Below are 16,499 nucleotides of genomic sequence, written 5' to 3'. Positions count from 1 at the left end.
CAACTTAATTCAGTTGCCACAAGGAGACCAGAAGAAGCTAAAAACTGCCTTAGCTAGCTAACACTTGATCTCCTTTATAGATGGAAAGTTGGCAGCCAAGTTTAGAAACACTGGTTTAGACTACCCGTTGATTTATAAAACCTTTGGAAGCAGGGTGGTAGACGAATATGATGAGTATTTCCTCATAAAACAGGAGGAAGGGATGGAGAGAAACCAAATTTGTAGAAGCTTGACACGAAACTTGGTCAAGCCAGATCAGCTTTTGAGCACTTAAGGATGAGACTGGAAAAGAATGAGAGAAAATGGAGATCTATCAAGATTTCTGTAATGTGCTAACTTTTTTCATTAATAGAGTCTAGTAGCCATTTTTGTTTTGTAATATCATAGTCTCTGGATGAACTACAAATGATATGACAAAAATGAAGACAGAGCAACTGGATTGGACCAGAGGTACAAAGAGGAAATTGGTGTTGTATAGTGGCACAGTTTTGAGATACTGGTTCCTGAATTATCCTAAAGAAGTGAAGATACCATACACTTAGAAGAAAATCCAAGACCTAACAACAACAAAAAAGATACCATAATTGCCAATTTTCTCTAAAGTGGGTTTTTTTTTTCCCCTGTTTTTAATGAGATGGCGATGTGGTTCCATTTGGAATTGGGACCTGGATTTATATCACACCTCTCCACATAATGACTTCGTGGACTTGGGCTGGTCATTTAATTTCTCTGTACCTCTCTCTTTCCTCATCTGTAAAATGAGAAGGTTCTACTAAAAGGTCTTCTGAGGTTCCTTCTTACCTTTAAATCTGTGATCTATGAAGGTATGAAAAGGGAACAGGAAGGCTTTCAGAAACAGTATATCATAGACTACAGCATCGCAATCACAGAATTGACTAACATTGAGAATACAAGATTTCACTGTGATGATTATTTGTTTTTTTTTTGTTTGTTTTGTTTTGGTTTTTTTTGCGGGGCAATGGGGGTTAAGTGACTTGCCCAGGGTCACACAGCTAGTAAGTGTCAAGTGTCTGAGGCCGGATTTGAATTCAGGTACTCCTGAATCCAGGGCCAATGCTTTATCCACTGCTCCACCTAGCCGCCCCCTGATTATTTGTTGATTAAAAAAAAAACAGACCAACAAAGACAAATCAAAAAAACCGTTATTGATTTTGATAGACCAAAATGTTCCTTTAAAAGCTTTCTTCTAACAAGGTGCCTTCCATGTGTATGTTAAATCATGCAAGATTTCTTGGAAGAAGTAAAAATGGACATCTTTATCGTATATCCCCTTTAATTATTATCAAGTTGAGTTTGAAACAGAAAGGTGTATGTTTGCCACTTACATGAGGGATATTCACCACAAAGTCCAAATGATACAATTATCTATAAATGGTAAGGTTCCCAAGAAACTCCAGTTTACAGGTACTATTTTGCCGATCAAAACCTTCTAAATGACATCTGTAATCACTCACAGGACTTCAGCCAAACTATCCCAACAGGAAAAATCAAGGAGATGAAGAATGTTTCTTGTCTAGGCTGTGATGTGCAGCTCATAAAACTAATCCATTAGGGCAAATGGACCATGAACTTGGCCCAGCAATCAATAGGAGGAAGATAGTAGACTAGATTGCCTTTGGGAAGTTGTGCAATGCCTTTAATAACTCTTCTCCTTGAAATGAGGCTCATTTTCTCACCAATCTTTTTCAAATTGATGGGTCATGGAATACAGCAACAGTTCCTGAAAAAAATTAAACTTGCAGGTAGTTGTTACTAGAAATAGGCCACAACATGTTGGCAGCCAGAAACCATGCAGGAACAAAGAGCGTAAAAACTAACACCAAAAAGATGTACGACTAGAATAGGCTGATCATGTATAAAAGGTGAGCAATAATCTTATTATTCTTTTTTAAAAATAATTTAAAAAATTTAACCATGAATACTTTTCTACACAATAAAAATTATTTCCTTTCTTAATATTAAAACATGAACATATATGGAAAGTCATAGACATTGATATGGAGAAAGTAGCCTTCGAGATAAAAATTTCCTCTGAATAGTGTTGCTTCTGACTTTGTAAAGGTATCTTCTATTCAGTATCATAACTCTGCTCTGTAAACATTAGCTTTCTGTGTGGAAATGAAATAGAACGCTGTTCAACCTTCTAGTCTTCTTTGACACTTTCCACGCTGGCAGATTAGGACATGGGCTTGCAAAGGCTGTGGCAGCTGTTTTGGTCCACTCTTTGTAGAGATCCTCTTGGAATAAAAGCCTAAAAACCTCAGGATATTCTAAAATTAACAAGTCCGATTTTGTAACAACAAGGTGACTTATTTTGGAAATCCCAGAAAACTTATTTCATAATCCAAATAGTAGGCAGAGATGAACACCTTGGTAAAGGAACACATTCTGATTCCAATTAATGTGGGTCTGTCTACTGAAAGAGGCTGAAATGCAAGTCATATAACCTCATTATTCTTAAATTTTTTTTTATAATATCTGATATGTTAGCCACCCTTTTCTTCTGTTTACTTTCTTCTCTGTGGGTTTTCATGTTATTCTCTAGTTTCTCTTCCTACATTTTTTATCCCTTCTTCTCAGTCTCCTTTGCTGGGTCATCATCCCTGACACACTCAATCCCTAACTATGGGTATACCCTAAGGCTCTCTCTTAGGCCCTCTTTTCTTTCTAAACTTACTTACTTGAAGACTTTATCAGCTTTCATGAGTTTTTAATTATGATTTCTATTCAAATGATTGCCAGGTATACATATTCAGCTTGAGTCTCTCTCCCAAACTCCATTCTTGTTTCACTGGCTGCCCATTATACATTTTAAACTGTATGTCAAAATGACCTTTCTTACACAGAACTTATTATCATTCCCCACAAACCCATCTTTTTATAAACTTCCCTACTTCTGTCAAGACCACCCCCATCCTTCTAGTAACTCAGGTTCACAACCATGGCATCATCCTTGACACCTTACTCTCATTCCACATAGCCAGTCATGTGCTAAATGTGGTCATTTCTACTTCCACATTGCATGTATCCATCTACATCTCCCTATTCAAATAGCCACTATTCTAAGTCCTCATTACCTACTTGTCTGAACTATTCTAATAGTCTCCTAATTGGTTTCTCACAGCCATCTGTCCTTCACAGAGATGCCAACATGATTTTTCTAAAGTGCAGGTCTGATCATGTCATCCTATAAATGCAAATGACTCCTTATTACCCATAGGATCTTATATAAACTCTGGTATTTATCTGGCTCCATCCTATGTTTTTACCTTTATTACATGACTCATCCCTAGTTTCCTTCAGCCCTTAGTTCAATAACCATTTTTTACACAAGGCCTTTCCTGGTCCTATCTCATTTACCTCCCCTCTCTGGGAGTTTCTCTCCCCCCCCCCCAAGGTTGCCTTATATATATGTATGTATTTTATATAAACCTATGTGTGTTGTTTTCTCCTTTTGTATAAACTTATATGTGTGTTAGTTTCTCTTTCAGGGCCCTTAGATTCTGAAGCATAGTTTCTTAATAAATGTTTGTGGATTAATAACCAGTGAATACTCTTTATGTTCCATTGGTATTCATTCCATGTTTTAAGAAATCTAGAGTTAATCTACTAGTACATTGGTCAAATACCACCTACCTCCCATTGGAGGATTTACTAAAGGACAACTGGGAGCTTCTCAGTATGAAAAAAATATAGATAGGCTCCATTCTATACCATTGGACAAAGTACCCTCATTGATGAGATCATTGAATTTTCCTATACATGAAGGAAGATGGTCTCTGCTTTCAGCGAGATAAGTCATAAATTTTTAAGAGTATAGACTGAGAGTTGAAAAGGAATTTTCAGGTCATTTAGGCCTAGAAAGGTTGAATGATTTATCTAAGATAATATCAGAACCAGGTTTTGAGCCTCAGTCTTCTGATTCTTTCCACTGTACCACGATGTCTCACTTTGGAGAAAGGAAAAAAATCTGGACACAAATAATGAGAATATAAATTTAGAGAATGACAATTGCAAATTGAGTGGCAAAAAGATAGGTAAGGAAAAGTAGGGAATCATTTTTAGCTAAAATAGGGAGGGGGGAAGTTAGTGAAAATTTCTTAGAAGATTTAGCTTGGCCTTGAAATATAAAGAGGAGTGAATTCAGCAGATGGGATCATCATAGAGGGGTATATCCATTTCAAGTATGAGGGTTGGCCTACATGAAGGCATGAAAGGAGGAAGAAGTAGAATAGGCTTAGGAAAGAAAGAATCAGGCTTGCTTGGACTGTAGATAGAGCTCATGAAGTTGAGTACTGTGAAAAAAAGGTTAGGAAAGTAGGTTGGAATGTAATTGTGGAGGGTTTTGGATGACAGACCAACGGCATAACCTATTTTTGTAGAGGTTTGATTCTACTCTGCTTGAAGGTTAAGAAAATGAGTGTTTAATCATTTTTAAAAACCCACAATACTATAATGCTGTTTTTCTGTACCTTAAATATCACCCCCTTGCCATTGTTCTCTACTTTGTAATTATGCATATGAAGGAAAAGAATTGTGTGAGGAGTTATTTATTTCAATATTTCAAGAATCTGTGATTGTCAGTATGAATATTTATTCCATCTATGTAGTTATCATATATTCCCTCCCACCTACCCCTGCCTCTCTATAGCTTAGTAAATAGCATTAGCCTGACTGTTCTTCAAATAGCATACATGCTGCCTGCCACTGTGTCTGATACTCAAAGCCTTTTCACCGTAAATGAGACCTTCTAGATCTTGTACTATACTGCCATAGCATTTGAGAACCAAGGTCACTTCTGAACCACAATGAAATTACCCAAGTAGGACTTAATAGGAGCAATTAGGTATGCTTTAGGACAGTGTGTGCTAGAAAGATGAAGAAATAAATACAAGGCAAAACTTAGCAGTCTGTAAACTTTTTGATAAATTCTGCAAAGATTGCACCTAGAGAGACAGTAAGCATACTTTTAACATATAAGGTGATTTTTACTGGAGTTGAAAAATAACCAATGAAAAATTACTTATATTTAATTAGGTCTTTTGGGGGACAAATCTATTGAATTGAACTGCCAGATTTTTAATTATAAAGTCGGTGCAAGAACACCAGCCCCTTTGGAGAGGAGTCTCCTTTCAGACCAATATTTCTTATTTGTCAACTGCAAAAATAGCTGTAAAATTATCTGTTTTAATATGTAATCAACACAGAAAAACTGAAAAAGCCCTCTAGGTGTGGTAGCTTTTTTGTTTTAATCATGTAGGATTTATAGTCAGTATGTTGTATTCTTAATATTTAAACTTGATGAATCAGTAAGAGTAACTTTCCAATAAAAGCAGTATGATACAGTACCATCTGTGTATTTCAATATAACTGTTCACACACTACCTACTTATACTTCGCCTTGTTTGATCTTAATAAGCTTTTGTTTAGAATATGATTCTAATTATGAGGTTTAGATTCTTTTTTTGGGAGGTGAGAGGGTTGTTGCTGTTTTTCATGATCCTTTTTTATCAGTTACTTTTCAGCACCAAGTATGTATTCACAGACTCGTGTAAATGTTTATTTTCTCCCAAGCCGAATTTTAAAAAAAAGTATTCTACTATTTGAGTAGTGCTTTTTTATGGCAGCCTTAAAATTTAGAATTATTTGAGCCTATCTTTTTAATTACAACTTTGACAGAACATTACCTTTTGCTATTGAGGAATAGCTAGGAAGCATAAGAAGTAGGATCATAACATCCTGTTTTTACTTTGTTCTTTGGCAACCTTCTAACTTTGTTATCACTTGTGAATTTGCTTTACATACTCATTTTATTTTGTAGGTTGTGGGACCACCTGGTACAGGTAAAACTGATGTTGCTGTCCAGATCATATCCAATCTATACCACAACTTCCCAGAGCAGAGGACTCTAATTGTTACCCATTCAAATCAGGTAAATGACCCTGTAGGGTTTTGAAAGATAGTGCCTTTTGGTCTTTTTTTTTTCTTATTTGCTGTTATATTAGCCAAGTCATGTTTCTCTCCCAAGAGCTCAAAATGACTGATAAATTTATTATTCTTACTGCCTTTAATTTATCTGGTATCTTTATCTTTATGGTTACAGAGGGAATTTCACATAACATATCATCTGATCTTCACAATAGTTAGGGCAATATAGGGAATAACATTCCCATTTTGAACATACAGAAACTGAGGTTCAGAGAAGTTAAATGACCTGTCTGTGATGACAGTATAGAAGCAGTAGAGCCTGGAATTTGAATCCAGGTCTTTTGTCTAACTCCATATTCTCTTGCATTGTACACTACATGGAATTAAAAAAAAAATCACATCAACATCAAGAAAACTAGTTACTGTCAAATACCCTGATGCTAAGGAGATCAAGAGAAATCTACAACAGACACAAATAAATTTCTATCCTAAGGAAAAAATGTTAGGAGAGACTAAACATAACAAGTATTAAATATTTTGATTGTTGCCATTCCTTTTACTTCTTTCATACCAAAACTAAAGCTTCATAGTGAGGTTGGAGGGGCAGACAGACTTTGGTGCCATTTTTCTTTACTTAGAACGGGGAGCCTTCTAGAGTTTATAGAAATGCTAATTGACTAAAAGAGTGTAGTTACTTTTTTTCAGGAATTGGTACCAATTGGCATTTTCCCCCCCATTTTATTATTATTAGAGGCAGAAGTTTAATGGGTAGATGATTTCAGGAAGCAGAGATTATTCAATTTAGTTTCACTACAGTGAAGTGCCTAATTCAAAGTTTGTATTTGCTTTAGTTTTGATTTCTTCCCAGATAATGGTATCACTATTTTCTAGCCTGATGAACTATAAATTTGTATTATTCCTGAAAGAGCATTATCTGTCTCTCTTGATCTTTAGGCCCTGAACCAGTTGTTTGAGAAAATCATGGCTTTAGACATAGATGAGCGCCATCTCCTTCGTCTTGGTCATGGAGAAGAAGAACTGGAAACAGAGAAAGATTTTAGCAGGTAAGTAAATGGATTGGGTTTAGGAATGGCTTTTTACAATAGAAATGTCAGCATGAGTTATTTTACCTTTTATTCTTTATTAAAGAAACTCCAGGGGAAAAGAAGGATTAATTGACTTTCTTATAAAAAACATTTTAACAAAATGTACTAGGAAAAATATATTAACTGGGAGCCAGGAACTCTTTTTTATTTGGACTTTGTTAGTCTGGGCAAGATGCCATCTGCCATTGTTTTCTTTAGACTTAAACAATTACTGGAAGAGTTGACATGTGATGTTTGGTTCATTGTTTGAATGTTGCATTTTGTCACTTATTTTATTATTATTTGTTTATTTTCATTGGTCATTTAAATTTCTCCAACCCCGTAATTAATTTCTTGTTTACCTGTTTCATCCAGCTACTTGATTCCTTCATGCATTCTAGGTATAGGTATGCACGTTTTGCTAAAGATTTGATTATTTAAAAAAATACAGATTGAAGTTCAAGATCATGCAAGTTTTGTGGTTTTAAATCTCTCTTGATTTATATTTAATATATCACATTGCAAACTAAATTTTAATGAGATAAATCCCTTTTGTTTTGGGGCAGGATTTAAAAATTCTTTTATTAACAGTCATTTCCAGAGCGTTATTTCAGACACTGACCCGATAGTTGTATGTACTTAATATCATATTAATAAACTTAAACTTTGGGATATTATAACTGGTCTTTGTCCACATTGGTCACAGGGCTGTAGGAGTGTTCGATTATTATGTAGCATCATTTTGAATTTTTGGATTATAGGACACTGTGAGTACTTGTCAAGCTTGAAGGGGATTTGGCTAAAGCAAGAAACTAAGGGATGTGGGACTTGAATTATAATTCTGGCTCAGCAGTGGTGCTGTGTGACTTCTTTCCATATTTGTTTACTCACAATAAAGCTAATTTTCCGAAATGGGCATTTCTCCAAAACCTAATAATACAGAGTTAACTGAACATAAAGGTGCTATTTAAATGCCTAATACTATAATTATAATGTTGCATTAAAATGAGTAGTTAAAAAGAACATTTTAATAAAAATAGAAGTAGTGTGTTTTCAAATGATGATTTTAGGGTCGACTATCTATAAAAATGAATTTGATTAAGTGCCTTGGTATTTAATACACTTAATTCTTTAGGAGGATACTCTTACATAGAAAATAAATGTTCATCCCATTTGAAGGTACTTTTCATTAAATGAATTAATAGTATCTATTAGTAATTATATTGAAAATACCCTCTAGCTATTCTGTAATATTTTGTACTTTTATTCCCCTGAAAAATTAATAAAGTACCTTAGAAATATTACCAATTTTTGATAAGATATTGTAAAATACATAACATTCCTTTCTTCTTTCCACCCAAATGTTATTGTGGAAGATTTGAGACATAGAAATAAGAGAAATATTAATATACCCTGTTTGTTACAAAGATAATTATCTGTATAAATACTTAAATAACTATACTTTTCCAAAATATATAACTGAATGCCACATTCTGTTGTGGTTTTGTAAATATAATTTCTGCATTTTAGCAGTTATTTTTCCTCTTTAACTCGGAGAAAGGGGGAGATTATGTAGATAGTCACTGGAATCTACACACATTCCTCATTCCTTCTGCTACCTCTGTAGTCTGAATCTTCATTATTTCATAACTGAATTAGTGAGAGAAAGGGGAATACATGAATAAATATAATATATTAAGATAATAAACAGATCATATCTAATAGCATTTAAATAATAAAAGAACCATTTGAACATCAAAGAAAAGTTTAATGGATTTTTTTGTTGTTATTCATAGACTCAATATTAGCTAACCAAATCATGCAATATTAATTTTTAGTATTGGGGGGGTAGTGAGGGTTAAGTGACTTGCCCAGGGTCACACAGCTAGTGTCAAGTGTTTAAGGCCAGATTTTAACTCAGGTCCTCTTGAATCTAGGGCCGGTGTTTTATCCACTGTACCACCTAGCTGCCCCAGTATTAATTTATATGAATAAGAACTCATTTCTTAAAGAACTAACACCCTTTGTTGTAATGCTTTAACTTTCTTTAAAAATCTAGTGTAAAAATTTTGTAATACTTTTTGTTTTTAGCAACAATTTACTGTTAAGATACCTAGTGGAAGAGAAATAGTACTGTCAAAGATTATCTTATCATTCATTTGTTTTCACAATTCTTGCATTTCCTAATTGTACTATGACAAGTTTGAAATTTTTCTTGGCAATTTCCAGGAAAGTTTCCATTTTGTACAATTTTGCAGTGTACATTAATTGTATTTTTCAGGTATGGAAGAGTGAATTATGTTCTGACTCGGAGGTTAGAACTTTTACGAGAAGTTGGAAGATTGCAAGAGAGTTTGGGAGTTCCAGGGGATGTCTCCTACACTTGTGAAACAGCAGGCCACTTCTTCTTGTATCAAGTAAGAGAGGAAGGGAGGAGAACAAGCATTTACATAGTGCCTGATCCATGCCAGGCATTCTACTAAGTGTTTGTTTACAAATATGGTCTTGTTTTGTTCTCATAACAAACCTGTGTTTACTATCATCCCTATTGTATGGTTGAGGAAACTGAGACTGATAGAGGTTGTGACTTGCCTAGACTGAGGCTGGCTTTGAACTCAAATCTTCTTGACTTCAGGCCTAGCACTCTAGCTATAGCACCACCTACTTCCCTCAAGAAAGAGGGTCTTAGAAATAGTTAGTACCAGATGTCATGTATATCATATTGATTTAGATGAACCACTTTGTTTACTCTGAAAGCAATTTCTGTTTGGTAACTGAGAATACAAACTACAACCAAAGCTATAATTATGACTGCTAAATGCTTGTGTTATTATTTTTAATTCTCTTTGCCAGATGAGTCATCTATTGAAAGGCCAGTGCCCTGGCTTTTTTTTTTTTAAGTGACTTTGGCACAATTTCCAGTCTAGATATTCCTTTTCAGCTCTGAAAATATCTGTAATTTTTTTGTTCATGCTATTGATGACAGTGTTCAGGACAGTAGCTATTTCAATGTTTGTTAAACAACCAATGAAGGGAAACCAATTATTCTTTTAAATGGCTGAAAATGTACTGTTTCTTAAAACAGACTACAGAGTGGGACCAAATGTTAAAAGAATTATAAGAATATATGCCCTCATTGGAGCAGTGAGATTTCCATTTTAGTTGGGTTAGGAGGTTCATCTTATAAAAGTAAAATAACAACAGTTTCCCCTGCTTGAATTCAGACAATTTTCTAGTTACTGAAACAATTAGAAGTATTGTAGATAGTTACAGGCTCAAGAGCAACAACAATTTATAGTAGGAAGACACTAAATAATTTGGCATAATTTCATTTACATTCTTTGCAATTCAGTTCAATAAATAATTAAGTTAAACACTTATTATATCCTTTATGTGCATAGTACTATAATAGGTACGGGGAACACAGAGAGCTGTAATACAGATATTGTTTTCATGTGTAATTGGGAGAAGGACAAATAGACAAATTACTGTGTTACAAGGGAAAGAGTTAGTGTGAAGGAGAAATCCAGGTAGAGTACTGTAAAAAGTTTGGGGAGGAAAAGAGATCATTTGTATCTAAGGGAATCAGGGCCAACTATAAGGATGGCAGTTGAGTTGCCAGGAAGGGAGGGATTTCAACAGAAGCCCTAAACCCAACCCTAAAGATGAAGAGGAGAATCTTTTCAAGGCTTCAAGAAGCAATGAGAAATGGCAAGGCAAAATGGGGAAGAGAGGAGCCAGTTTGGATAGAACATTAGAATATACAGAGGGGGGAGTAGTATGAAATGAGACTGGACATGTAAGTTTGGAGCTATCTTGTATAAGGCTTTGGGTGCTAGAATCAGCAGTCAGTAATTTATTTGGTAGGCATTGGGGAGCCACTGAAGGTGGATTGATCATAGTGGTATATGTTAGGAAGATTAGAAGTCTCAATGATAAGAGCCTGAACTATGGTAGTTGCAGTGGGAATGGAAAAGAGGGACTAGATGTAAGATTTTTTTGTATATATAAACAGGAGTCAGCAACTGATTTAGACTTTGAAGGAAGAGGAAAGAGTCAAAGATGACTCCACAGTTATAAACTTAAATGATTGGGAGACCAATTGGGGTACCATTAACAAAAAGAGCAATGCTAAGGCTTTCTGGGAAGGCTTTATGGAATGGTAGAAGATGGTGAATTTGAAGGGCCAGTAGGACATTTAGATGAATATCTAGCAGGCAGTTAGCAATACAAGATTGAGGCTCAGGGGTGGTGGTGTGGTGGTGGTGGACAGTAGGACAGATTTGGTAGTCATCTGCACAGAGGTGATTATTGAAGCCATTGGGATGGAAGGGCATTGAGAAAGAACAGGACCTTTATTTAAGTGGCAGGAGGAGGATGAGGAGCTAAGACAGAGAGATGATCTGAGAAGAGAAAAGCAAAGAAGCAGGCAGTGTGAGGTAAGCAGGATATGGCTAGGTGCCAAGGATACAAAGAGAACTTTGATATGGGCACTTTTCATAGAGGAGGAAGGAGCATTACATACAGTGTGAAATCCCACAGATGGGGCAAGGAAGACAAACACACACTGCATTTGGTATAAGGAGGTAGTAATTTTGGAATGATCTGTTCGAGTCAGGGGGACAAAATCCAGATTAGAAGATGTTAGGAGTAAGTGACTGGTGAGGAAACAAATGGAGACCATTCTTTTCTAGTTGTTGCTTTATTTAATATTGACTAGATTATCACACAAAATCTTTTTTCTCCTCAAATAATAAGTGCATTTCATATAAAAGAGCTAGAAAGAAAATTGTTAAATTTAAGACTATTGGAATTATTTCTCCCTTTTTATTTTAGAGCCTTATTTTATTTTCATCTTTTATTTTATGGCTAGGTGCCTCAAAAGCTAGAATTGTTCTAGGCCTTTGTAGACTTTTATGATCATTGGAATCCTACTCTACAATTCTTCCTCTCCTCCCGCCTTACTTTGTTGACCCTCCATTCTGCTTTGTCTCTTCTCTTTTCATTGAAAATGAATAATAATCTACTATTTGAGTGATCTAACCTTGAATCCTGTTTCCCATAGGTTATGTCTCGATGGGAAGAGTACATTAGTAAAGTAAAAAACAAAAGTAATAAGGTGCCTGATGTTGCAGAAATCTCCAACTTCTTCCCCTTTCACAAATATTTTGCGAATGCCCCTCAACCCATTTTCAAAAGCAAATCCTATGAAGAAGATATGGAAATTGCTGAAGGGTGTTTCAGACATATTAAGAAAATCTTCACTCAACTTGAGGTGAGGCTTCTGTGAAAATATTTTTGAATTGACTAGCCTAATTTGGGGGGCTAATCTGACTGGAGGACTAATCTGGGGACTGTTGACTTTGGCTATCTGACTTCGTTAATTTAATGTGGGCCGTTTATAAAGTTCCACCACACTGCTCCCAAACTGATAAACTAAAGATTAAGAAGCCTCTTAACCAAATAATCAAAGCAGAGTTTATTTATGAGATACTATTTCAAATTAAGAATGCAGGGAAATAAAATGTACAACCTGACTGCTTTCCTGCCGTCTCTTTCCACTGTGTCTCTTTCCCACCTGCTGCTTCGAACTTCTTGAATACAATAAGGGCCTTTGCTGCCTCGGGCCTCAGGGCACGATACACTTTCCCTGGTCAGCTATTTTCTTCTAACTCCTCTTAATCTTCACTTTCTCCCACCTGTACCCTGTGCTGACGCTTGCTGCCTCCTGGTCAGTCTGTCTTCTGCTCCGTCCTTGTCCACGCTCCCCCTCTAGTCACCCCTCTAGTCCCTCTGTCTAGTCCGTCCTCGAGTCTTCTTTTTATCTAGTCCGTCCTTGCTCTAGTCAGCCTTCCCTCCTAGTGTCACTCCCAGGTCTATATATACCTTTTCTTCTCTCCACTCAAATCTCGGGGCTGCCTTCTCCGCTAACCAGGGCTGCGGCTGGTGGGGGGGGGGGGGCGGTGCTCCAAGTTTCACGTGCCTCAGCACAGGCTATCCCGAATCTTTCCAATAGCTCCACTCAGGTCCGAGAGAGCTGGGGGCTTTTTTTTTACCCCCCAGCTGTCTGACCTCTTGTATAGCCCACGGGGCTTTTTCCGCTTAGCTGAAGCTGAGGAGGAGGGGGAGAGACCCTGAGGGCCTAAGGCTTTCCAATCTCAGCCTAAAGGTAGGGTCCCCAAATCAAAATAAATTTCCACACTTCCCAAGTTCAGTGGCTTGCTTATTTATTTATTTATTTTTTCATTCATTTATTCATTTATTTATTGAGCAATGAGGGTTAAGAGGGTTAAGTGACTTGCCCAAGGTCATACAGCTAGTAAGTGTCAAATGTATTTGAGGCTGGATTTGAACTCAGGTCTTCCTGAATCCAGGGTCGGTGCTTTATCCACTGCCCCTCAGTGGCTTATTTTTTTTTTAACAGGTTTTTGCTGTTTATTATGAAATAGCTTTAGAAAAGTCAAGAGTTGGAAGATTGGATTGTTTCCTGTTGTTGAAATGATTGGGAATATATACTTGTTTTCAAGGCAAGACTAATCAAGAAAGGAAATAAAAATGAAAATTGAATGAGGTGTACTTTATTTACAATTTGCATCTGAGATTTTTCAGAGCAGAATCCATTTTTCCTGTCTTACTTTGCATTTGCCCTTCCTCATAAATGTTTCCTACATAGAAATACTTAGCGCTTCCTGCAACTTAAAAATCCAATTCCAGATTGCACTGGGAACTGTTTGGTGCCTGATTCTGGTAATATGTAGGCTATGAGTCAGTGGTCATAGTTTCAGGAGATGGTATTGTGAGGCAGGATATTATTTTTAGGTCTTTCTCAGATGTTGATCAAAACATAGAAAGAACATAGTATTGGAGTATTGTGATTATTTTTCTCAAAGATCTTTTTCTTTTACAGGAATTCAGAGCATTTGAACTACTCCGCAGTGGACTAGACAGATCTAAATACCTTTTGGTGAAGGAGGCTAAAATCATAGCCATGACCTGTACCCATGCTGCCTTGAAAAGACATGACTTGGTGGAATTGGGTTTCAAGGTAGACACTCATTTTGGATAATTAATATTTTCCAGGAATTAACTTTTTCAATTTTTATTTGTGTTCTTACATTTCTCTTTTGTTTTTTGCTATGATGGCAATGATGATAATGATGGCCTCATACTTTGGGAATTTAATTTTCTAATCTCCTGTGGCAATTCATATTTAGAACTATTTTTGTCTATCCCTTTGAAAGCATTTGCTAACTGTTAAGATTATATTATTAGTGAATGCTGATTCTAGTCTTATTAATGAAGAAATGTCATACTGTGACATATAAAAAGTTTTAGAGACATAATTTTGGGTAATTAATCATTTTATTAATTATGGCTATTTAGTAATTAACAAAAGAAAGGTCATTTGGCCATCTCTCCTAAACCAAAGACCTATCACTCAGTGCTTATATGCCCTTGAAGGAGTGGATATTTCTGAGAATGGAATTAAACTCTAAGTGGTTAACAAGTATTGAGAGAATGGATATTATAATGAGAGGTAGGCTTATTCTAATGAGGGTCTGGGGGATGTGACTGTGATTCCTCAGTCTTAAACAAAGAATTATCTCTTACTACACCACTCTGGTCTAGGGCAAGCTATACAAAAGGGGAAAGTCCACTTCTACTCAGATCTGTTTGACTAAAACACAATGGGCCAGAATTCACCAATTAACCTAGACTAGAATTTCTTTACCTTTTAATCAGATCTGAGTTTTCCTGGTTGGGTGCGTCTTGCCCAATATTTCATCTCATTATCAGCCATGTACTTCAAAGGTTGTCAAAGCCCACAAAGGTTTGATTTCTGAATCAGGAAATAGGAGGTGGGAAAACCTTAATCCTAATTCAATAATTGGTTATTAATAAAAGAGAAATAATCATTTCTCTCATTCTCCCATTTGATTTTATTGAGACAGTCTCCTCAGTGAATCACTAACTGATATGATGAACACTTCATCAAGGGTTTTTAACTATGGGGCTTATAATGGGAAAAAATGTGAGGGAGAAAAAGGAAGAGAGGTTGATAAACATAGTGACAAGATAAAAACAGGAAGTCCCCTCTGGTAAGCAAACTTTACAGGTAAAAGGCACATAGGAAAAAAGTAAACAGTAAAAAAAATAAAATTGTCCATTTCATAGAAGTCTCATCACATACAGCTATGTGGTTCTCTGGAAACATCTGATGTAGCTGTTTCCAGCTGACTGGCTTCTTTGGTTCAGGTCACTTGTATAGAGATCCCCTTCTCTGCTAAAAAATATCTTACAAAATTGATCTTAACACAGTTTTCAATTTACTTTGCCAGTAACCAGGTCAAATAATAAAAGTTAGTTCAAACCCTATGTCTCTTTTATTAGAAAATCAAATTTGGAACCTTTTAGACCAGAGAATTTACATTTTTAGATTAGTTACTTGTCACATCGTGTATATAAAAAAAAACATATACAAACCAAAAAATTTGGAAAACTGAATACAATTTTTATGCTTTGCATTGTTTAATACTAAGCCATTTGATAGATTTCAGTACTTGTGTTGATGCATTTCTTTGTCACCTGATATAACCAGATGACTATTGAAAACTTCTATGCCAGAATTAAGAGCTGTGAAAATAACACTGGAATATGGGTTCCATATATCAGATATCAGTCTGCTTGTACTGTTGACACATTCATGTTGAGTTCCTATCTGTTCATTTAATAAATAATTCAGTATGAGGTGGAAGGTTCCTGCAGCCGTAGACCATAACTTGACAAATTTGACAAATTAAAATGACTTAATCATTTGATAAAGACATACAATTTGAGAGGCTAGTTGGCTTGTTAGTCTATGCATGACTCAACTGTAGTGCTTCTCTAATGATTTAGTAGAAAGTTGGAATTTTTGGACTGTATTTGAAGCCCTACCATCTACTCTATGGTTTTATACAAATCTCATAAGTTCTCTGTATTTGAGCATCTCCATCTATAAAATAGGCTTTGTGTATTATTTTATAATTAATATTTCTAGATTTTCTGCAAAACATTTTTAGTTAATGGAGATAATTTTAAAATGATTTGAACTCTGGAAGATAAATTCAAGATTAAACCATAATTATTGTCATCTCAGAGGAAAAATTCTATAGCCATTAGTTTGGAAAGCTAAGATAAATTAAGTGTAACATGGGATGAATGTATTAATCTTGGCAAAAGTACTTCAATATTTCTCGGGTGCTTCCTCCACCAATGAAGATTGTAATCCCTCTATACCTCAGCAGAGATAGTGAGCTGCTGTGGCCAAGAAGATAATACCATATTCTCATCTTGGTAATTAATCCCTCTATACTGGAGATGTATCTAAAAGTATCCATATTATCAATTTGTTGTAAGTTTTTTTGTTTTTCTGTTTTTGTTGATATTACTAATTTGTACAGTTGTTCTTAAGACTTTGAAAAT

General features: G+C 35.6%; 1 protein-coding gene across 1 annotated transcript in view; it reads left to right on the top strand.

Moving 5' to 3' along the window:
- Nucleotides 1-16,499, top strand: part of AQR (aquarius intron-binding spliceosomal factor) — a 106,286-nt gene that overhangs the window by 69,319 nt on the left and 20,468 nt on the right. The window contains exons 23-27 of the mRNA XM_043986744.1: nucleotides 5,843-5,953; nucleotides 6,904-7,013; nucleotides 9,316-9,451; nucleotides 12,100-12,309; nucleotides 13,942-14,079. Of these exons, the coding sequence (XP_043842679.1) occupies nucleotides 5,843-5,953; nucleotides 6,904-7,013; nucleotides 9,316-9,451; nucleotides 12,100-12,309; nucleotides 13,942-14,079 (705 nt within the window). The remainder of the gene's footprint in view (nucleotides 1-5,842; nucleotides 5,954-6,903; nucleotides 7,014-9,315; nucleotides 9,452-12,099; nucleotides 12,310-13,941; nucleotides 14,080-16,499) is intronic.

Source organism: Dromiciops gliroides, chromosome 2 (genome assembly GCF_019393635.1).
Source record: "Dromiciops gliroides isolate mDroGli1 chromosome 2, mDroGli1.pri, whole genome shotgun sequence".
Taxonomy (NCBI): Eukaryota; Metazoa; Chordata; class Mammalia; order Microbiotheria; family Microbiotheriidae; genus Dromiciops; species Dromiciops gliroides.
The sequence above is the reverse complement of the archived record's forward strand: the minus strand, read 5'-3'. Positions and strand labels throughout refer to the sequence as shown.